The 23,372-nt window shown below is 33.0% G+C and overlaps 2 protein-coding genes across 2 annotated transcripts; both read left to right on the top strand.

Annotated features, from left to right (window-relative positions):
- The first annotated feature begins 597 nt into the window (after positions 1 to 597).
- Positions 598 to 3,392, top strand: LOC115703092 (uncharacterized). Its single transcript, XM_030630575.2, has 4 exons — positions 598 to 758; positions 1,258 to 1,528; positions 2,427 to 2,487; positions 2,656 to 3,392. Exons 1-4 carry the CDS (start codon positions 691 to 693, stop codon positions 3,252 to 3,254), a joined length of 999 nt encoding a protein of 332 aa, XP_030486435.2. The 5' UTR covers positions 598 to 690; the 3' UTR covers positions 3,255 to 3,392.
- Positions 3,393 to 5,005: 1,613 nt separating this feature from the next.
- LOC115703091 (uncharacterized) lies at positions 5,006 to 9,557 on the top strand. The gene is made up of 9 exons (XM_030630574.2): positions 5,006 to 5,315; positions 5,680 to 5,760; positions 6,212 to 6,332; positions 6,452 to 6,552; positions 7,331 to 7,402; positions 7,953 to 8,228; positions 8,373 to 8,481; positions 8,926 to 9,112; positions 9,197 to 9,557. Exons 1-9 carry the CDS (start codon positions 5,292 to 5,294, stop codon positions 9,282 to 9,284), a joined length of 1,059 nt encoding a protein of 352 aa, XP_030486434.1. The 5' UTR covers positions 5,006 to 5,291; the 3' UTR covers positions 9,285 to 9,557.
- The last annotated feature ends 13,815 nt before the right edge of the window (positions 9,558 to 23,372 follow it).

Here is a 23,372-nt window from a genome sequence, read left to right on the forward strand (position 1 = left end):
CACAGAGCCTCGTGGGTGTTATTATTTTTTAATTTTAGGTTTTTATTTTATTTTTTAAAAAATTATTTTGGGTTGGCTTTTGGTGGCCGATTGACAATATTGGGGCTGGAGTGGGGTTAGGGTTGGCCGGAGTTAGCAATCAGGATGTGGTTATGGTTGGGGTCGTGGTGGTGCTCCGGTCACACTTTGTCGCTGGTTGGGGTTGGGTTTCTGGCATAAGAAGAAGAAGAAAACAAAAAAGACGAAGAAGAAAAGAAAAAAAAGAAAAAAAAGAAAAGAAAAAGAAAAAAAAAATTTTTTAAATTATTTATTTTTATTTTTATTTTTTTAAATTAAAATAATAACACTCACTAATAATATTTTGACACGTGGTATTTGAAATGTGTTTAACGGACCTGTTAACTTGGAGACCAACAGACAAATAAAAAACATCACCTTGAGGACTATTGCCGCTATTTTTGGAAGTTGGGGACTTATCTGTATTAAACTGAATTTTTTAGGGACTTTTGCCGCAAATTTCCCTTCAAAATATTATATATTAATTATTTCATTTTATATATTAAAAATATTACTTACAGACTAAAACATGTAAAAATACAAATAAAGGTGCAGCCCTAGCTAGCTAGCTACTACTTCATTTCTACTTCTCGCGCGCTCTCGATATTTGGGCGAAGACCAAGGAGTGAACCAATGTCGCGTTGGGAGGATCGCCATTCTGACTCCAAGCGCCATCGTTCTAGGTTCGACAGGGACCCCAGGTCTGTCTCTTTTTCTGCTTCATATCATAATTCATATATGTTTTCTGTGTTGGACATTGGTTACTATCTGAATTGGGATTGGATTTGAAATGGTTTAGGGATTCATAGGTAAGAATGCTTATCAACTTATCGTATGTCTGGATAATGATCCATAATGTTTCTAGATTAGGAGAAATGTGCGCAAATAACTTGACCATTTGTTTTACATTTTCATATTAGGTAATCTGGATGTTTTAATTACGTTCTTTTTATCTCTACTTTGAATATTTACTTGATTATTTGTATGTATTGAGATGATGATGATTTTTCAATTTCATTTCTATACAATATGTTTGCATATGAACGCATGAAGCTTAGACATGAATGTGAATTATCTCCCATAAGATTCAAAGTTGAAAAATTATTATTTTTTTAGAGTATGTGTGTCAAGTTTTAAATGAGCACTTAACTATAATAATCATAACATGGATCGTATGTATCTGTCAATGGTTGATATTAGTCCCAAGCGGTCTAAGAGGGATGGAAAACCAGAACCAGAGAGGCTACCTAGCAGTAATAGTTTGGACATCAAAAATAACACAGAGCAAGACCAAAAGCACCGTCCCTCCCTGCAAGATGGATCGCCACCTAAAAGTTTGGCACCAATGGATTCTAAATCCGAAAAAGGGGCTTTAAGCAGTGACACTGACAGAAAACCCAACGGGAAGCACGAAGGAACAAAGCTTTCTGCAGTTCCAACGGATGGACCTCGACCCCGGTCTTATTTCAAGGTGTTGTGTATGAAACTATAGTGAAACTTATTTAGTTGCTAGCAAAACTGATGAAATTATATCTCATCTTCATATTGCCTTTAGAATCATTAGATCTTAGTAGACTGATACTCTGACTCAACCTCACAAATTTTAGTTTACATTGACCATAGTAATGCTTGCTGATATTATAGTATAGGTAAGTTTCAGGTTCCTTCCCCTCAAATATGTGCAAACAGCATGTAAGTTGATGATGGTTACTGGCTTGTCTCTACTTGAAGTGAATTGTGCTGTTTAGGTAATTTGGGCTCACTGATGGAACAAACCAACATTAGTTAGTTGGTTACGTTAAATTGCAGTGATAGGTCGAAGAGTGTTAGGAACTTAAATTTTTAATTTATTTGTTGTTGTAATGACCTGTAAATTTAGAAGTGCAAACAAAGAAACAAAGAAAAGTTGAAGTAGCATTTGTAAAATATTAGGATTTGCAACATTAGATGAGTAAGTGGAAAATTATGTGTGAGGTTGTTTTTTTTTTAAGAAATATATTAGTAGCCTCATGTTTGAAAGTTTAACATATAGATTTCATCACTTCACAAAATGATAAGCCAGTCAAACTGAACTAGAAAGACATTAATAGCTGCATTGGAACTACCTACCATGAACCTTTTGCCCCGAAATCCCACCACTTGAGAGGGCATAGTAGGTTTGTGATGGGAACTGTTGGGCAACACCCTGCCATTATACCGAGGGGAAAAAAAACCTGTATTCTCTTTTGATTTATATAACTCTGTTTCTATTCAGTGTGTGCAAACCTTTTATCTGGGTTGATGTAGCGGAATTGTTGTTCAGCCCTGTGCCTTGAAGTGGTTCCATGTATATAACAATCTTAGGCTTGCCTGTCCATGTTTTATAACAGCATGACGAGCGTGGTAATGCCGCGCGAGTTGGTCGAAGCTCGGGTAGAAACACAACTAGTGGTGAGCTTCTTTCAAGCATTATCTGTTTTTGTTCATACTTTCAGGCTGAAAGCTCTTAAAACATCCATTTGTACTTTTGTTAATTTGTAATCTTCCAAACGTAAACACACATATATGTATATATGGGAATATAACTATACATATTGGTCTATTCTCTGCTTGTTACAGAACGTGGATGGTGGAGAGATTCAAGGGATCAACATAATGAGAGGACAGAAAATAAGAAGTCAACCAACGAGACACGAAAGAGAGATGATGGAGCCAAAGGAGATGAAAAAGCCAACTGGCGCCATGACAGGTTCTCTGAAGTGGAAGCTGATGCTCCACATGCAAGGAAAAGACCTTCATTTAGAGAGAAAAAAATCCAGGCTGATTTTGAACAAGCTGATGGAGCAGCACCAGAGACTGCAAAGCTGAGATATCTCGATCAGCCTGTCAAAGAAAACAGAAAGGAGGAACAAGGCCACAACACTCGCTATTTTGATAGAAACGAAAAAGCGTTGGTTGGAGACGGGGCAGCACATAGAAGAGAAACACAGAAGAGAGGTGGTTTTCCTTCAAGGGAAAGGTATCGTGGTGGTGGCGATGATGATGTAAATTATAGAAGAAGAGATGGATTGATTGGAGGGAGGTCTGAGTTCCGTGGCGGTAGTGATGGTCATGATAATAAGTGGAAGCATGATTTGTATCAGGATGCTAATAGGAGTCCAACACCTAAAAATGAAGAGGATCAAATTGCAAAGGTGGAAGCACTCTTGGCTTCATAGGTTATGATTTACAACTATTTTTATCAGCTGGTGCTTAAGTTTTGGAGTTGTGTATTAAAAAAACTCTATTACTTTTTGTTTTGTGTTTCTAAACATGTATGTTTTTCTTTATTTAAAAAAGTACTAATTTTGAGTAAATAGGTGTATGTTATAGTTTTAATTTGATATTAACATTGCAAAGAATCACACACACACACACAGAAGTACTTTTTCTCCTGAATTTAATACTATAAAATACTTTTTCTTTGTAAACATTTCCCAAACAATGTCAAATGTTTGGTGTAGCTACTTTTTATCTGAAAAAGTGGATGAAAATATGATGTGATAGTAGTCATTTTCTTTTCCTGGATTATATAAAGCAAACACAATTTTGTGCGACAATCATTTCATTACTTGTTTTTGTGTAGTCATTTTGTACTCTGAATTGAAATACAATTAATTAAACTTTATTAAAAAGATTTTTATCTTAAATTCTAATTTAATTATGTAAATATATAAGTAAGGGTAAAATCGATAAAAGTTTTTTTTTTTTTCAGAAAAATATTTTAAGGTGTGTCATACGTCTAAATTATACTTAGTAAGAGTATCTCTATTAGAGATGCAAATTGGTAATCATCTTGTAAAAGTTTGCTTCAATAATGTGCTAAAAGTTGATCCAAATTTAAATCACAATATGACATGATGTAAAATTTGTATCACAATAATAAATACGCTGCTTATATTCACTTTTATGCCATTTTTAATATTTTAGCATTAAATTTAGTCATTTAATTACTTTTTAGGATTAATCATTATACTTAAATACTATTGAATATATATATATTTATAAGAAAAAAATTAGGGTTTCTCATTCTTAAATCTATAGCTATCGAATGTCGTCTTTTTTCTCCGGCCAGGTCCACCGACCTTCCCTGGGCTTAGGCGTGTCTTGTTTGAGGTTGTGTTTTGATACTGTCATTCGATTTTTGTTACTGCGATTAGTCTTGTTTCTGTGACATAATTTTGAGTGTTTTAGTCTTCTTTGTGTGACATAGTTTTGACTTTTGAGTGCTTTAGTCTTGTTTGCGTGACATGATTTTGAGTATTTTAGTCTTGCCTATGTGACATGATTTTGTTTTATTTTGTTTCATTGTTGGTTCTTCTTAATTATTCAATAGCTTGCTATTAAATCACTGTTAGTGGTTGGGACTAGCAAGTTTTTTGCGACTGAAAAGGTTGTTAGTAATGCAGTCACGTATCTTACACAATAGTTGAGTGGTCAAGCTACGAGATTGAACCTGCAACAATTTTTACTATTGTGTTTTCTGAGCGGTGGATGAAACAGAATATAGATGTTTTAAAGTTAATTGTGATGCTGCAATCTTTAATTTGATTTGATTTTAATTTTTTTATCAAACGATCTAGGAATTATACGACTAATTATTTAGTTCATTTTTCTAATTCTAATTCTAATTCTAGTCATGTCTCCAATAACACTAATGTCCCGATTAGATTATTAGCTATTATTTTAACTAATTACTAGTAATAAAATTTTATAATTTATTCAAAATTTTAATTCTTTTATATTTTATATTAAATTTTGGATCAAATTTTGCAATTGTCTATTAAAAAATATAATATTAAAAACTGATATAAATCTATCACAAAATTACTTTTTATATAATACAATTTTTATTTATTCATATCAAGTAATGCATAATTGAAGGGTAAAGAAATCTCAAGATGAAAAATCAATTAAAAATAAAATAAAAAGAAGGGGAAAATAAAACATGAAAACACCACTTAAAAAAACAGAAAACTAGAAAACGGATCTCTATGGCAAAACTAAAAAGTACAGAGAGAAAGAAAGAAAGAAAAGAAAAACAGTTTAATTAATCTGTGAATTGAATTGGTTCAATCCTTCTCGTCTTCTTCATTTACTGATCGTTTTCAAAAACCCTAACCAAATTTGGGCTCATAAATTAAGAATTATCATCTTCCATTCCCATCCGGAGTCTGATCATCTCGCCCAACCACACCCACTCACCAGTCTATGCAATGGTGGTCTGTAAATGCCGCAAGGTATGCTTCTTTCTTTCCCTCTGTCTTCTTTCTCAATTAGAATTTCAACAGTTTTTGTTTCCGCTTTGATTTCTATGTGCAAATACGTGATTAAGTAGCTCGAGATTCAGATCGGATCGAGGTTATAAACTGTTGAAAAGCTAAGGTGATCTCTAAGATCGTGAATTAGCTCCAACTTACTGGTTTTAGGTGTCGGGATGGGTTGGGGTGATTGAACTCTGTACATATCGATCGATATTTGAAATTTGAATGAATTATGTGGTTACTAAATCCTTTGAAGCGTGTTGTGGTGCATTTCGATTTGCTCGTATTTATTTTGTATAATTGCTTCGTCTAATTACATGTAGTTTTCTTTGTGATTTAGGCTACAAAATTGTACTGTTTCGTGCACAAGGTCCCGGTCTGTGGAGAATGCATCTGTTTTCCCGAGCACCAAATATGCGTGGTAAGCTTCTTGATTTGTTCGATTGTCCTTACAGTATTTTTAGGTGCATGTTGTGTTGTTTCCGGTTGAATTTTTCGAAACTCTGGTTCTGATTCTGTGTTCTTTTAGTTGACGAATGTGCTTTTACTCTACTCTACTTCATTTTTGGATTAACAATAAAATCAAAATCATATGGCAGCACCCCATTTTTTATCTGATAATTCTCAATTTAAATTGTTTAATTAGATTCTGATTTACTTATGTTTATTGGAATAACCTTTTGCCCCTTGAGCTAACGCATCATGGAATAAAACACTTAAATTTTTCTGTAGTGCATAGGTTGTTGCTGTGTAACTCTTGAAGATTAGTTTTTCCTATGCCAAAAAAAAAAGATAAAAGTTTTTCCAGTATGTAAGTGTGTTGTGCTTTCTGACATATGTGTCTATATTATATGTTGTCATTTATTGTAAAGATCCGTACATACTCAGAATGGGTAGTAGATGGAGAGTACGATTGGCCCCCTAATTGCTGCCTCTGTCAAGCTGTACTTGAAAGCGGGACTGATTCTCAGACTACTCGGTTGGGTTGCTTGCGTAAGTGCAGTTATATTTATAGTTACAGCCTACTGCCTCTTACAGGTGCATTCTTTTTAATAAAGATGTGGAATCCATTCTACACTTTGTAATTTATATGTTTGCTATATTCAATTCAGATGTTATACACACAAATTGCCTGGTTTCACATATCAAAAGTTTTCCTTCGCATACTGCTCCTGCTGGATATGCGTGTCCTGATCCTGAATGCTCTACATCGGTGAGAGATATTTCTAGAACTTGACTTTACATATGTATGCAAAACTATTGGCCTGTTAGGTTGCTGTTGTTTTCTTCCCCCATCTTCGTCATATATATATATATGTATGTGTATTGAGTAATAATATGTGCACCCACAATTCACAAAAAAGCTTGACACACTTTTGTTGCAAGTAACTTCAACCGATCATCTTTATTTAAGATGGGTCCCATTTATTAAAATTGACTTGCCACATAAGTATGTCATGTTTGTGTGTGATTTATGTGTGCATGTATCATTACTCATATGTATTTTATATACTAACTACTTGGAAGGAAAAAATTGAAACATCGCTTGAAGTTTGAATTTCAAGATTGTTTCCTGATACTTCAGTGTAAAAAAAGTTGTTGAAAGAGTTAGTAGCTTGTTTTGAACTATCACCTATTTTCACTGAACAAGTGTACATCATAAGGTACATTTGCATTTTTAAACAATTTCATTGTCACTTCACCATTGTGCCGAACAATTATTTTAAGTTCTGGAGTTATTTAATGTTAAAGCAGAAATTTATTTTCCTCTAGTCACTTGTGAGTAAGTCAAGTGCTTGGGAGTTGGGTGTGTGGAGTGGTCTTAAGTCCCCATAAAAGTATCTAGTTGATAAAAGACTAAAGATGGTTTCCATTTTAGCGCTAACACAATTTGTTCAATAGGAATTGTTTATGGTCACTATGTGTAATTTACAATTTTGATGCTCATTGTATTTTGTACTCTTCTTTTTAATGCTAACTGCTTAATGTAGATATGGCCTCCCAAGAATGTGAAAGACTCAGGATCTCGCCTACACTCAAAGTTGAAGGAAGCTATCATGCAGGTATGGCTTCTGCTTGGCTCTTAGATTATCAGAAAGATTGATGCCTATCTGATAACAATTTATTACTGTTCATGATGTTTTGTTCAGTTGGTTGGTGTTCATTAAAGCAAGTACGAAACCATAATTTAATCACATTAACAATTAAAATTCAAACAGTCTTGCGAAAGTTTGAATAACAGGTTGAAACTGTTGACAATGTGGATATTTAGATAGAATGCTAGAGGTACAATTTTGTTCTACCTCTAACAAACAAATTTCTTTCGTACTCCTATTTAAGAGTTGCAATTTGTCTTTTTCCTTTTTTTTTCTATCTCAAGTTCCAAATACCTAATGTTTTTCAATCCTTTCGAAATCTCTTTTACTTGACATGACATTAGGTATGTGGTATGCTTCTTTGTAAAACTGCTTCAACCCTGGAGTATTTATCTGATGTTGTAGTCCCATTCATTGCAAATAAGCAGGGGATATCTTTAACATTAGTTCTGTGGGCGCGAACTTGATTGTTTCACTATTACACTCAGATTTGAATAGATTTATTATTGTTTTGCAGACTGGCCTTGAAAAGAACTTGTTTGGAAATCATCCAGTTTCATTTCCAGTCTCAGAGTCTCGAAGTCCTCCTCCAGCATTTGCATCTGATCCGCTGACTGCAGTCACTTCTGCAGATGGCAGGGAAAATAGCACAGCAAAAAACGAAATGAACATGGCTGAAGCATACCTAAGTGCAACTGGAGCAGGATCTTTAAAGATTCCAGGCACAGATATTTCAGAGATAGAAGGCCCCAGTTCAGCAGGAAATTTTACGAAAAGCACCAGCCCTGTTGGTGTAAGAACATATGTGTAGTTAGTTTAAATTATTTATTTTACCGGATTATTTTTTCTTTTTGTTATATTTATTGTTGTACTGTCCATGTTTATTAAAGTCTTACTCAATGCTCCTTTTATTTTGTGGTGGTCGTGATCAATCCAGCCTGGTGCTACAACGCGAAAGGGTGGTCTGGCTTATGATCGGCAGAACTCTGAAATTTCATATTATGCTGATGATGAAGATGGAAAGCATAGAAAGTACTCACGAAGGGGTACCTTTCGAACATTTAATACATCTTATGTATTGTGTGTGCTTGTGTATTGACTAGAGTTTCTGGTTGGCTGTTTGACTGATTATAGTATTACCTAAATGATTAATGTTGATTTACCATAAAGAGAGTAACCTACCTGTTGAGTTAAGAGATTTCTTTGTTCCCCATATAGATGAAGAATACAAGTAATTTTTCCAATTAGAAAATCATGAACAGAAAATGCAATTGTTGTATTTGTTTGTGATTATACTGCTCATTGCAGTTTTATCCTGTTTTGACAAGTTAAGTCCTAATTCTAGTCAAAATATGAAGAAGATAATGTAACCCATCTCTACTGCGCTAATGGTTCTAGATTTCTAGCATATATATTCTTCATTATCCTGTTGACTTTTTTAGTACTTAGTTAGAATCTTGAATTTGAATTCTTAAAGTTCTTCATTGTAGGTTCACTCAGGCATAAATTACTCCGAGCATTAATACCATTCTGGTCGAGTGCATTACCAACTCTACCAGTGACTGCACCACCTCGGAAAGATGGATCAGCCTCAAATGAGACCCCAGAAAGCCGCGTACGGCATCAAAGACCATCAAGAATGGATCCGAGAAAGATCCTCCTCTTTATAGCAATCATGTATGTTTTCTGAACTTGTTTTGTCAACCTGTGCTAACTATATCTGTAAAGCCAATTAGGTGACGAAATCCATATGTTATGCAGGGCATGTATGGCAACAATGGGCATTCTGTATTACAGATTAGCTCAAAGAGGTCTTGGTGATGAAATGGGTGAAGATGAGCAGCAGTAGATTGTGGTTGACTTAATGAGAGCATATTTGTTGGTTTCTTCCTTTGCTGCTTCATGTTTTTATCTTTTTGTGTCTAAATCGATAACACATACAAAATGGATGATGTTGTTGGAGATTTTCATTCAGTGTCAAATGACAGTAAAAAAAAAATAAAAGAAAAAAAAAATCCCAATTTGTTAGATGTAATCTTTGCTCATTTTCTTCTTCCATATCTTGTTGTTGTCTTAATTTTAATCCCTTTGAAGTTGAAATGGAGAAACAGGTTGAATCCAATTTTCTTTTTCCTTTTTTGAATAGGTTAGTTTGTAATTATACTATATTATGTTTGATAAATTAACAATTAGAAGATTCAGAACAAAGTTACGGGCGGACTGAACACTTTGTCTTCTTCTTTTAAGTTTGGGTAATTTGAATTTTTGCTCTCCGAATTTTGACATGTACTAAATCATACTTTCTGAATTTTTCAAGTCGTAAAAAATTTTCCGTGAACTATTGAGATTGTTGGATTTAAGGACTTTTGTTTAATTTTATTAAAGAAAGTCTAACATGGATGAAAATTTAGAGAGCACAATTCTATACATGTTAAAGTTTAGGGGGTATGATTTTTTAAATATTAAAGTTTAGGGGCACGATTTAGTATATGAATAATCTACATATTAGCAAAATTGAATGAAATTAGAAAAAAATCCTTAAATCCAATAATTTCAATAGTTCAGAAAAATTTTTTAACGACCTCAAAGTTCAAGAGGCATGATTTGTTACATGTTAAAGTTCAGGAGATAAAAATCTAAATTAGCCTTTAAGTTTTAACTATTGCTGATCGTATTTTTTTTTATCAGTACTTAAGACAAATAACTATAATAGGAGTTTTTTTGGCGATGACAAAACCGTAATTAAAAAAATAGATAAATAAATAAGACAAAACATTAGACCAACTCGGCCATCTTCAAATGTTTTGATGATTTTACTCATATTGTGATTAAGATTGTTAATTTTTGTGGCTCATGGATTGTTAATGTTGTGGCCAAGCATGTCTTAGGGTTGACAGTGAGCTTTATAGTATCTTATTATTTAAATTATATTTAGGTAACATTTAAATTTAATTTATAAACTAATAAGAGGAAAAAATTTTCCATGCTTAAAAAATCCCCCTATTACAATAAGAACTCATAATTTTTCTATACCATTTAATCCTACTAATTCCTACACTTACCAAAATACTTTCCTCATTTAAAAAATACTTAAAAAAATAAACTCTCTCTCTCTCTCTCTCTCTCTCTCTCTCTCTCTCTCTCTCTCTCTCTCTCTTTCATTTTCTCTTGCTCCGCTGTTGACCCAAACCCTACGACGGAGAAGCCCAAACCCCCAAAGGCCCTCTCTCTCTCTCTCTCTCTCTCTCTCTCTCTCTCTCTCTCTCTCTCTCTCTCTCTCTCTCTCTCTCTCTCTCTCTCTCTCGTTTTCTCTTGCTACGCTGTTGACCCGAACCCCGCAACGGAGAAGCCCAAACCCCCAAAGGCCTTCTCTCTCTCTCTCTCTTTGTAATATCCAGATTAAAATAGTATTTAATTTTTTTTTTTTTTTGGATATTAATTGAGCGAGGATAATTATCTTGTTTCTTTGTGTTGTTAGTGAGTTGATATTATTGCTTAGAGTAGTTGTACCAATTTTCTAGAGAGTTAAAGTTGTATTAACTACGAAAGTAAAATATTATGGTATTTTTACAGAGTAAGTAATCGTTTAATTAAAGCCCAATATGAAGGTCCATTAGGGTTTTATAATATATTTAGTGAGTTTAATTAATTAATGTTAAAAATTCGTAGGTTTGGATAAATTCGCAGGATTAAAAACTGTTTTACTAAAACGATCATATCTGGAGTTCTAGAGCTCGGATTGAGGTGATTTCAGTGGCGTTGGAAAGATAATTCAAAGATCTATCAATTATGCAGAAATAGATTTATTGTAATTTTAACTTTATTGGGGTCAAAATTAGGTTACAAAGTGACGACCTGTTAAGTTTAGTATAGAAACCCTAAGTTTTAAAATTTAAATTTAAAACTTATATCTAACAAATAAGATTTTTATTTAATTATTCTATTTAGAGTTAAATTAGCATCAGATTATAGGGGTTATTTTATTATTTTCTTTTATAGATTTAATTAGATTATAAAACCTAAATCTATCACATTCTTGATACGTAATATGCAGAGTCTCTAACCCTAAGAAAAATAAAACTCAATCTCAATCTCTTTCTTTCAGCCTGAATACAATTCTTAGAGAGGACACTCATAAAATCCTATATCCTACAAGTTATCCATCTCGCTACCTATCAAAGATTTATAATTTTCCTTCTTGTTTCATTCTCTTCGCCAAACAACACTCATGATTTTCATCAACATAACATTGAGATCATCATCACCATTCTAATAATTTGAGATTTCAAGATCTAGCACTGATTAAGAAGAGTCATCAAGAGGTAAGAGAGTTCTTCCACTTATTGTTGTGAACTTTTAGGTTAAACTATGAAATCTCGTTTTTATTTTTTTCTGAAAATTATTGTCTTAGTAAAATAGTCATATCTCTCTCAATATTGATCCGTTTCCAGCGATTTTTATATCGTTAGAAAGCTTATTCGATGATCTAAAATTTTTATCAAGAAACTATTCACCAGTTCGGTGATATTCTATGTCGAAAATTATCATCTTTCTGATGTTGTTGTAAATCGTTTTTTTCATATTCCCAGAAAAAGTACTTTCACTTAAAATACCATAAGTCTCTCAATTCTTGTCCATTTTTAATGATCTATATATGGTTTCAAAGCTTATTCAATTTTCCATATGTTTCATGAAGAACTATTTCGTGAATTCGGAGTTATACTATGTCGAAAAGTTAGTTTCCTTCTGTATCATGTAATTCGTTTCTTGAATCTTGTTCTTCCAAAACTGTTTTGGTAAAATTGTAATATCTCTTTGAATATAATTCCAATTTCAGAGATTTTGGTATCATTGGAAAGGGAATTTAATTTCCTAAAACTTTCATGAAGATGTTATCTTCTAGTTCTGAACCTTTCAATACAATAAGTTTGTATTTTTGCTAAGTCGTATAATTCGTTACTCCATATTCCTTCTCAGAAATAGTTTCAGTAAAACAATCATAGCTCTCTCAGTTTTAATCCATTTTTAATGATCTTTATATCGTTGGAAAGATAATGGAATTTCCTATAATTTTTATGAAGACAACTTTTACTGAATTAGTGTAGTTGTTGGTCAAAAATAGTAATCTTTCTGCTGTACTGTAAGAGTACGAATTTTAATATTAGGGCCTTGACCCATGTCTTATTATAGGTAGTAGTGACGAGATAACAACTCTTAAGCAGCGGGATTTGAGGTAAGGAAATTAGATAGTTTTGTATGTGTTTATCTGCATAAATTTAATCTTTATGTATTGAAATATGATTTATGATTTGTTATTATGAATATGTATATGGTACTGAGAATGTGTGATATGGACACAATATGAGTTTGTGAATTGATACATAGATTATGGTTGTATGACTTGTATATGTTGTATGCTGTATGTTGTGTATTGTATGTTGTATGGTGTATGGTTTATGTTGTATGTTATATGTAGTATGCTAACGTCTCAGGTAAAGTGAGGGACCATGGTGGGGTATGATACGGGATAAGGCCGTTGAATGTAGAGATACCCTACCCTACATTTTACTGAGTCGTGTATGAGATTGTTATGGTGGGTATGATACAGTGATGTTACTGTTGAATATAGAGATACCCTATCCTATAACAATGGTAGGGCTGCATAGGCCCATGTTATTATATGGGCAGATTAGGCCCAGGATATTGTAGGGTCAGGCTAGGCCCGGGTTATGTAAGTAATGGCTATGATATGCCAATATTGTGATAATGTTATTATTATTTATAGTATTGATATGATTATGTTATGAGTATGATATTGGAGTTATGATCTCTGTATATGTGTACGGTGTGAACAAATAGTATAGACTTGTATGATAAAGGTTTCCATATGTACAGTTTTTTAATTATAGTTATAAAAGAGCATGTATGATATTGCTAAAACTTAATAAATACATTAATGGTATGTGTGATATTATATGGTATTGTTTGATAAGCATTTCCTTACTGAGCTTTTAGCTCACCCCCCTTACTTTCCCCCTACAGGTATTAGACCGGGAAGTATGTATAGTGAGCCGGGTCAGTTCGTACGTATCTTGTGAGCGGCTACGGGCGGACAAACGATCTAGAACGCCGGTGGTGCCTTAGTTTTATTTTAAGCAGTTGATAAATCTAACACAGTGGAAATGCATTATTTAAAATTATTTACTTACTGTATCTTGTTTTACAAATGAAGGATCCTTCTCTGTTGCATTTTGATTTTTTTTAAAATCCACTGTTGTATTTAAATTATTTTTTTATCTTTTCAAATTATGCATGAAAATAGTATTTTTGTAAAATAAGGCAAAATACTGGGGCGTTACAGTTGGTATCAGAGCCGATCGTCCGTTAGCCCGAAGGATACTCACGGTATACATACAGAAGACTGAAAAAGATCCCTCTCACTATTATGTAAGTGTTAGTTTTAATTTTCTTGGTATTGCCATTAATAGTCTTATATGTGATACATATAATTAGAGCCTCATCTTAGGTGGTGCTTAGAGACATCAATAGTACCCTCTATCTCTTATGATTGATTACACTTTTTAGGAAGAAGATGTATAGGTTTATATTTCTTTATTGTCTTGAATTGAACTAGGAAGGACCGTGTTCCTTTCTTGAAAATTTAGAATAAATTATAATAGGAGTTCATAAGACTTTATTTGATAAATAGAATATTACTAGTTAAGCTTGACAACATTAAGTTTAGATATGTACATAGAATCTTCTCTTCCAATAATTGAACTCTTTTGTTTCTTTTAAATCAACCTTTCTTGTAAACATGAAACTAGAAGATCAGTTAGAATCAATGTGAAAGGAACGACCAATAGAGGTGGGGGCTAAGGATGTGTGTTCCGCTGACCCACAAATGGTTGATGTTCCAGAGAACCCAATAATAGTTAAGGCTAACGATCTAATAGAGGTATTGGAAGGACTACGAGCATGACTAAGACAATTTGTTGAAGAGTTTTCACAGGCTCAGCAAAATATCACCAACACTAGTAGTGGAACTTGAAGCACATAATGAAATGTACCAATAGCCAACTAAGTACCGACGCATATATTTTCACCTATCTATGAATGGTTGAAGAAGCAGTCTCTACACCTAGCCATGAATGGAAGCCCAACATATAGGAAGTAGGGATGACTTAGAATAGTAGACGCTATACCGCATCGGGGACAGTATAATTTACGAAACTTACTTATTAAGAAGGATGAAATAATAGATCTTTAAGGAGAAGGTACTATCTTGTTGGATATTCTATAAGTTACACACTCTTAAGTTAGATGGTAAGAAGTATGAGTACTGTATGCAAAGACATTGGAGATAAGTATGTTATAGAAATGAGTCAGGAGAGGACGATGCCATCATATAGAAAGGAGTGCGGTGTGCTGAATAGAATCCAAAATGAGAAGTTAGAAAGAGACATGATAAAATTACTAGAGGTAATAACTTATGAAGGTATCTTAAACACTAAGAGATAAGCAGAGCATCAACAAATATTAGATTACCGAAGGAAAGTTGTAAACTTTAAACTCAAGGTCATCTACTTGGTGGAGGAGATAACAGAGAAAAATGTGTATGGTTTCGACAGAGACATTTTCAAAGGAGAAAGACAAAAAAAGTCCAGGCACGGCTAACAATTTGGGTACAACATGAATGAGAGACAACTAAGAGGGTGACTACTCGGAATTGATCACAACTACACAACTAAGAGATTGTGGATGCAGCTTTGTGGCAGGTGTACAACAAACAACTATAGAGAGTAGATCGCAAATTCAAAACTTGAGAAAGAGGAGGAATTAGCATTCAAGGGTGACATCCCTAGATTCCAAATACTCACTGATACAACAACAATGGTGTGGAGTATAGCTCAATGAGAAAATGTTAGGAAAGCCTCACTTAGAGACAGGAGAAAAGTGAGACACAATTAGGACCAAAGTAACATATATTGAAGAATGTCATGGCATGTCAAGGACTATACAAGTTTTTGATAAGTGTTGGGATTAGAAAATACACTCATGCAACATAAAGGAATTCAAGGTACAACGTAAGCAAAGGATACTACAATCTAATTACGACTTATATTATGGGCAATAGTATAAGTATGTTGGAGTGTCATCTAATGAGAAACTAAGAGGAAAACTCACAAAGTTCAGCCCTGCTGAAAAGAGATGGTGTTTCTAGGTCCTATAATGCCCGAGAAGAAAATGACTATGGATTTGTCAAAAGCTAAAATTGTTAAGAGCAAAAAAAAAAAAAATATTAGATATTTTTCTCAATCTAAAAAGCCAGTAATAGAGATCTTTGGAAGGACTCTCTCAAGCTGACAATAACTAACTTATTGCACACTACTAAGTCTTGTCCAATTGAAAGTGCAAAAGTTAGAAGAAAAAAAAAACAAGATAGGTATTGATAATTTGGTGGCGTTTGGATGTAAAATGAGACGCTTGAACGAATTATTGACTTGTGCTTAAAGGTAGTATGGGAAGTAAGAATAAAAAATTCCTGACTAAGGAATTATAAATAGTGAGTCTCCAGTAATAAATCAAATACAAGTAGGGGTATAGGAGGTATAATAGTGATGGACAGAGTAAGGTCTGTTCGGCATAGTTTGCAAATTATATATATATATATAGTATCCTTACCCTGATAACTTGGATGATCAATACATTATGAGATTGATATGGTTGACTTATTGTTAAAAGTCAACAAATAATAAATAGTTGGGCTACGATAAGCTATGGTAGGATTGAACTTATTTTAAAGGGGTTATTAGTGTGCTTTCTATGTTTTAATACATATATGTTATAGTCTTAAGTAGATAATCAGTACTGGAATGTATGTTTAAGAGATTTGGAAGATTTAGAGGTACAATTAAGAAGTTGAGATATATATATATATATTTTTTTTTTTTGGTGAATTAAAGAAGGCTACAATATACAGGGCATGAATATGGCTGGAATAATCAATGCTATGATAAGTATGAAATTATGTGATACCTTAGATGGCTAGTATATTAGAAGAAGCAATCATTGAACATAACTATCAGAATCTATCGGCATTACAGATTCAAAGTTCACCACTATAGCAAGATAATACCAAAGTAGATAAAAGTTAGTATAGAAAACTAGCTAATCTCATAATCAAGTCAACTTGATTGAAGGGGGTAATGGAGGACCAAGCACCATAGGAGAGATTAGCAAAGAAAATACAATATAGTGATACAAGAAAGAGACTACAAAAGGAACCGACAGTGGTTACCTAGGAAAATGGGAAGGCGTGACAAGTGCAATGAATACATGGATAAAGGATATCAAGAGGTGAATGTTAGACAAAAAGGTGGTCGAAATGGATCATTAAATATTTATATATAGAAGACCTTTTAAAGAGCTTAAATGTTTATTTCCAAGTGTCATGGAACAAGTGTCTATCGATGAGTGGGTAACACCTATGAAATTGAAAGAATGACATTGTAGCCTTATAATAGAAAATCAAGTAGAGAAGTAAGATTTTTATAGGTAATAACATTCAACTAAAGAATGGGAATGATTAAAGACAAGTTTGCATAAGGTCTTCTACCCTACTCTTTGTGTTTGTTATTTTGTATTGTATAATGTGTTCTCAAGTGACATGTAAGGATGTTCATTTAGAGAATAATTAGTGTTACTTTAAATGGCATGTAAGGATGCTCATAGAAGAATAAATAGTTTCACTCTTAATGGCATGTAAGGATGATCATAAGAGAAAGAAAAACTTTTCATATATTACGAGCATGTGATTGCAAAACTTAGTATTTAAAGCATGTATATGTAAGTTATTATGATGGAGTACATTTTGGTATTTAAGTAATGTATAGAGAAATAATAATACTTAATTAAGTTGTGTATATTTTATGTGTTGTGGATTGACCGATAAGACATAGGTTAAATGCATGTTTATTGGGTCCATATATATGGTAGATAATGAGGTAATGCAGTAAGTGGTGAAAGACATGACGACTCAACACCCCGAGTGTTGGTAAGTTAAATTTCGAGGACGAAATTTCTTTTAAGGAGGGTAGAATGTAATATCCAGATTAAAATAGTATTTAATTTTTTTTTTTTTTGGATATTAATTGAGCGAGGATAATTATCTTGTTTCTTTGTGTTGTTAGTGAGTTGATATTATTGCTTAGAGTAGTTGTACCAATTTTCTAGAGAGTTAAAGTTGTATTAACTACGAAAGTAAAATATTATGGTATTTTTACAGAGTAAGTAATCGTTTAATTAAAGCCCAATATGAAGGTCCATTAGGGTTTTATAATATATTTAGTGAGTTTAATTAATTAATGTTAAAAATTCGTAGGTTTGGATAAATTCGCAGGATTAAAAACTGTTTTACTAAAACGATCATATCTGGAGTTCTAGAGCTCGGATTGAGGTGATTTCAGTGGCGTTGGAAAGATAATTCAAAGATCTATCAATTATGCAGAAATAGATTTATTGTAATTTTAACTTTATTGGGGTCAAAATTAGGTTACAAAGTGACGACCTGTTAAGTTTAGTATAGAAACCCTAAGTTTTAAAATTTAAATTTAAAACTTATATCTAACAAATAAGATTTTTATTTAATTATTCTATTTAGAGTTAAATTAGCATCAGATTATAGGGGTTATTTTATTATTTTCTTTTATAGATTTAATTAGATTATAAAACCTAAATCTATCACATTCTTGATACGTAATATGCAGAGTCTCTAACCCTAAGAAAAATAAAACTCAATCTCAATCTCTTTCTTTCAAATTTGAATACAATTCTTAGAGAGGACACTCATAAAATCCTATATCCTACAAGTTATCCATCTCGCTACCTATCAAAGATTTATAATTTTCCTTCTTGTTTCATTCTCTTCGCCAAACAACACTCATGATTTTCATCAACATAACATTGAGATCATCATCACCATTCTAATAATTTGAGATTTCAAGATCTAGCACTGATTAAGAAGAGTCATCAAGAGGTAAGAGAGTTCTTCCACTTATTGTTGTGAACTTTTAGGTTAAACTATGAAATCTCGTTTTTATTTTTTTCTGAAAATTATTGTCTTAGTAAAATAGTCATATCTCTCTCAATATTGATCCGTTTCCAGCGATTTTTATATCGTTAGAAAGCTTATTCGATGATCTAAAATTTTTATCAAGAAACTATTCACCAGTTCGGTGATATTCTATGTCGAAAATTATCATCTTTCTGATGTTGTTGTAAATCGTTTTTTTTTCATATTCCCAGAAAAAGTACTTTCACTTAAAATACCATAAGTCTCTCAATTCTTGTCCATTTTTAATGATCTATATATGGTTTCAAAGCTTATTCAATTTTCCATATGTTTCATGAAGAACTATTTCGTGAATTCGGAGTTATACTATGTCGAAAAGTTAGTTTCCTTCTGTATCATGTAATTCGTTTCTTGAATCTTGTTCTTCCAAAACTGTTTTGGTAAAATTGTAATATCTCTTTGAATATAATTCCAATTTCAGAGATTTTGGTATCATTGGAAAGGGAATTTAATTTCCTAAAACTTTCATGAAGATGTTATCTTCTAGTTCTGAACCTTTCAATACAATAAGTTTGTATTTTTGCTAAGTCGTATAATTCGTTACTCCATATTCCTTCTCAGAAATAGTTTCAGTAAAACAATCATAGCTCTCTCAGTTTTAATCCATTTTTAATGATCTTTATATCGTTGGAAAGATAATGGAATTTCCTATAATTTTTATGAAGACAACTTTTACTGAATTAGTGTAGTTGTTGGTCAAAAATAGTAATCTTTCTGCTGTACTGTAAGAGTACGAATTTTAATATTAGGGCCTTGACCCATGTCTTATTATAGGTAGTAGTGACGAGATAACAACTCTTAAGCAGCGGGATTTGAGGTAAGGAAATTAGATAGTTTTGTATGTGTTTATCTGCATAAATTTAATCTTTATGTATTGAAATATGATTTATGATTTGTTATTATGAATATGTATATGGTACTGAGAATGTGTGATATGGACACAATATGAGTTTGTGAATTGATACATAGATTATGGTTGTATGACTTGTATATGTTGTATGCTGTATGTTGTGTATTGTATGTTGTATGGTGTATGGTTTATGTTGTATGTTATATGTAGTATGCTAACGTCTCAGGTAAAGTGAGGGACCATGGTGGGGTATGATACGGGATAAGGCCGTTGAATGTAGAGATACCCTACCCTACATTTTACTGAGTCGTGTATGAGATTGTTATGGTGGGTATGATACAGTGATGTTCTTGTTGAATATAGAGATACCCTATCCTATAACAATGGTAGGGCTGCATAGGCCCATGTTATTATATGGGCAGATTAGGCCCAGGATATTGTAGGGTCAGGCTAGGCCCGGGTTATGTAAGTAATGGCTATGATATGCCAATATTGTGATAATGTTATTATTATTTATAGTATTGATATGATTATGTTATGAGTATGATATTGGAGTTATGATCTCTGTATATGTGTACGGTGTGAACAAATAGTATAGACTTGTATGATAAAGGTTTCCATATGTACAGTTTTTTAATTATAGTTATAAAAGAGCATGTATGATATTGCTAAAACTTAATAAATACATTAATGGTATGTGTGATATTATATGGTATTGTTTGATAAGCATTTCCTTACTGAGCTTTTAGCTCACCCCCCTTACTTTCCCCCTACAGGTATTAGACAGGGAAGTATGTATAGTGAGCAGGGTCAGTTCTGGTACGTATACTGTGAGCGGCTACGGGCGGACAAACGATCTAGAACGCCGGTGGTGCCTTAGTTTTATTTTAAGCAGTTGATAAATCTAACACAGTGGAAATGCATTATTTAAAATTATTTACTTACTGTATCTTGTTTTACAAATGAAGGATCCTTCTCTGTTGCATTTTGATTTTTTTTTTAAAATCCACTGTTGTATTTAAATTATTTTTTTATCTTTTCAAATTATGCATGAAAATAGTATTTTTGTAAAATAAGGCAAAATACTGGGGCGTTACACTCTTGCTCCGCTGTTGACCCGAACCCCATGACGGAGAAGCCCAAACCCCCAAAGGCCTTCTCTCTCTCTCTCTCGCTCTCTCTCTCTCTCTCTCTCTCTCTCTCTCTCTCTCGTTTCCTCTTGCTCCACCATCGACCCAAACCCTGCGACCGAGAAGCCCAAACACCCACGCAAAAAAATTGGCCGAGAAGCCCCACTCCTCCCCGCCCGAGAAGCCCAAACAAGGCTTTGAAAGATACCTTTTTTTTTTTAAGAAATAGATTTAAAGAACATTGTTTTGGGTTTGTGATTGTTTAGATTTTAGATGTTTTTATGAGATTTTAGGATTTTGGGTGTGGATATGTGTTTGTTTTTGTGAGATTTTTGGATTTTTTGTGTGTGTGTTTATTTGAGACCTTAGATGGTGGTTGTTATGGTTTTTTTGCAGTCGTGCTTGTTGAGAATTATGGGGTTCCATCTCAAAACCAATTGGCAATGAGTGGAGTAGCCCATGTCCACAATATTCCCCTTAAGATGATGGCTATTTTTTGCTCATCAATCTTGAACCATATCAGCAGAGTGGACATGGTCACTATCTGTATAGGTGCGGATCGGATAGGATCACTTGCCCGCAAGGGATATGACTCTGATACCATGTTGAGAATCATGGGGTTCCATCTCAAAACCAATTAGCAATGAGTGGAGTAGCCCATGTCCACAATAGTGCTTATCGTTAGGTTATTAATGGTTTCTCTATGTGAATACTTATTTGAACATTTAGTATTTATTAATAGGTTATCGACACATATCTATGGGTTATTAAATGTTTCAGGTTTGTTTCAATTTTTATGAATTTTTTTTAAATTTGGTATTTATCGATAGATTATTGATATGTTATCGATGTATTGTCGACAATTTTTGGTTCGCCTAAATTATTTTGTAGATTAAGTATTTATTGATATAATATTGATACACTTATTTATGGTTTATCGACAATTTCTGGTATGTCTTACATTTTTTTATCAATTAATGACTAATTGTATTATTATTGTTTAATCTAAGTTGATTAGTTATTTTGATTCTCTTAAATAAAGGCTCATATGATTTTGTTATTCTTTTCAGCATAAAATGTCGACATATATTGCTAGTTATCATGGTAGAGATGGTGGTGGGGATGACCTATTCGATCCTACTAGTGTATCTGCTTCGTGCGAGACTTTTGGTGAATTGAGAAAAGGTCACGAGAGGAATGTTTTGGCTAACTTGGAAGATAGAAGAAAAAAATTTGAGACGCCGTTGCCATTAGCATTTGACAACATCTCCAACAGAATTGTAGGGTTGGAGAGTAAAGCCTACCCTCTTTCGGTAGGGAGAGAAGTTACATTGCATGTTCTTGGACAATTTTCTAATTGGGCAAATATCTCGGAGTAGTATGAATATTTCATTTTAACCAAACTTCGAGTAAATTTTTTGAAATTTATATCTAAATTAATAAATAAAATTATATATATTAGTATGTTATTACAATTTTTTTTTTTGTCAAATGCAGTATTATTACCAAATTGACAGTGATCCAAAATTACTAGTTATTTCGTTAACTGAATTGGCCAAAAAATACAAGACGAGAAAGAACATTAGACTCATACATTTTAATTTTTTTTAACAAAAAACTAGAAGACTATGAAATTGTAGTCAAGAACCCCCCAATGAACTCAATGAAGAACAATTATTCACATCTACTGAGTTTATTGTTCGTTCTATGCAAAATGATCGATCTCAATCGGCAGAAGATGAAATTCCCTTCAACTCAAGGGTCGATGACTATGGCTGAGATCCTTCGTGAAAATGTAGGTTAATATATGTACTATTTTATTTATGAAGTTTAATTTAATTGTAATTTTCTTATAATTAATATTTATCACCAAAACATGAGTCACATTGAGAACTGGAAGGTTTGTCACACAAAGAATGGCACAAACGAATTTGTCAACAAGTATGCCAAAAATGAATATGTAAGATTATGTAAACTACTTACTTTTAAATATATTCAAATAATTATAAGTTTGTTTAGTTTCTAACTTATTCTTACAGTAGGTACGGATGAAGATAAAATATGATCAACCAATCTAGTCCTTCTAATTGTACACAAGATGTTGAGATTGAGATACTTCGTGAGATTCTTGGAGAGAGGCGTGGCCATGAGCGAGGATTGGGTCACAAATTAAAAGGGAAATCATCAAGACGGCGCTCACAACCTGTTGCAGCTACTGACCAACCCGACTTAAGGCAAACTGTAACTCAGATGCAAAGACAACTTCAGTTGATGACTCAAATCATGATACCTGAACAATGTGCACAAATGGAGGCAGCGATAACTGATGCTGCTCCAATGCAACCAACGCGTCCACAACCATCTCACTCTTATATGCCTAGAGATGGATTTGGTCCATCTTCTCGGCAAATGGGTTTAGCATCAACAGTCGCAGCAGGCTCCACTTTCATTTTAGCAATTGTTACAGCAGCCGTTACAACAACCTCAGTAACTCCCTGAACAAATGACTCATCAATTGTCACGCGTGCAACACACTGCTTGAACGTAATTTTTAGCGTGTTAAACTTTTTCGAATTTTTTAAAATTTTGCAGGATGCCTTAAATAACTATAATTTACATGACCATGAGAAAAAATTTGACTAAAAAATTATTTTAGATACTAAAATAGATAGAGATGTATCGGTGTATCCCTTTAAAGGGGGTACATTATAAAATAAATTTGACTAAAAATTATTTTAGTTACTAAAATAGATAGAGATGTATCGGTGTATCCCTTTAAAGGGGGTACATTATAAAATTTTTCAAAAAGATATATATATAATA

The sequence above is a fragment of the Cannabis sativa genome, chromosome X (assembly GCF_029168945.1).
Source record: "Cannabis sativa cultivar Pink pepper isolate KNU-18-1 chromosome X, ASM2916894v1, whole genome shotgun sequence".
Classification (NCBI taxonomy): domain Eukaryota; kingdom Viridiplantae; phylum Streptophyta; class Magnoliopsida; order Rosales; family Cannabaceae; genus Cannabis; species Cannabis sativa.

Excerpts from the sequence above, each read along its gene's own strand:
- LOC115703092 (XM_030630575.2), top strand. The coding sequence starts at position 691 with ATGTCGCGTTGGGAGGATCGCCATTCTGACTCCAAGCGCCATCGTTCT. Across the intron at positions 759-1,257 it reads AGGTTCGACAGGGACCCCAG|TCCCAAGCGGTCTAAGAGGG; the intron begins GTCTGTCTCTTT and ends GGTTGATATTAG. Across the intron at positions 2,488-2,655 it reads GGGTAGAAACACAACTAGTG|AACGTGGATGGTGGAGAGAT; the intron begins GTGAGCTTCTTT and ends TGCTTGTTACAG.
- LOC115703091 (XM_030630574.2), top strand. The coding sequence starts at position 5,292 with ATGGTGGTCTGTAAATGCCGCAAG. Across the intron at positions 5,761-6,211 it reads CCGAGCACCAAATATGCGTG|ATCCGTACATACTCAGAATG; the intron begins GTAAGCTTCTTG and ends TTTATTGTAAAG. Across the intron at positions 7,403-7,952 it reads TGAAGGAAGCTATCATGCAG|ACTGGCCTTGAAAAGAACTT; the intron begins GTATGGCTTCTG and ends ATTGTTTTGCAG.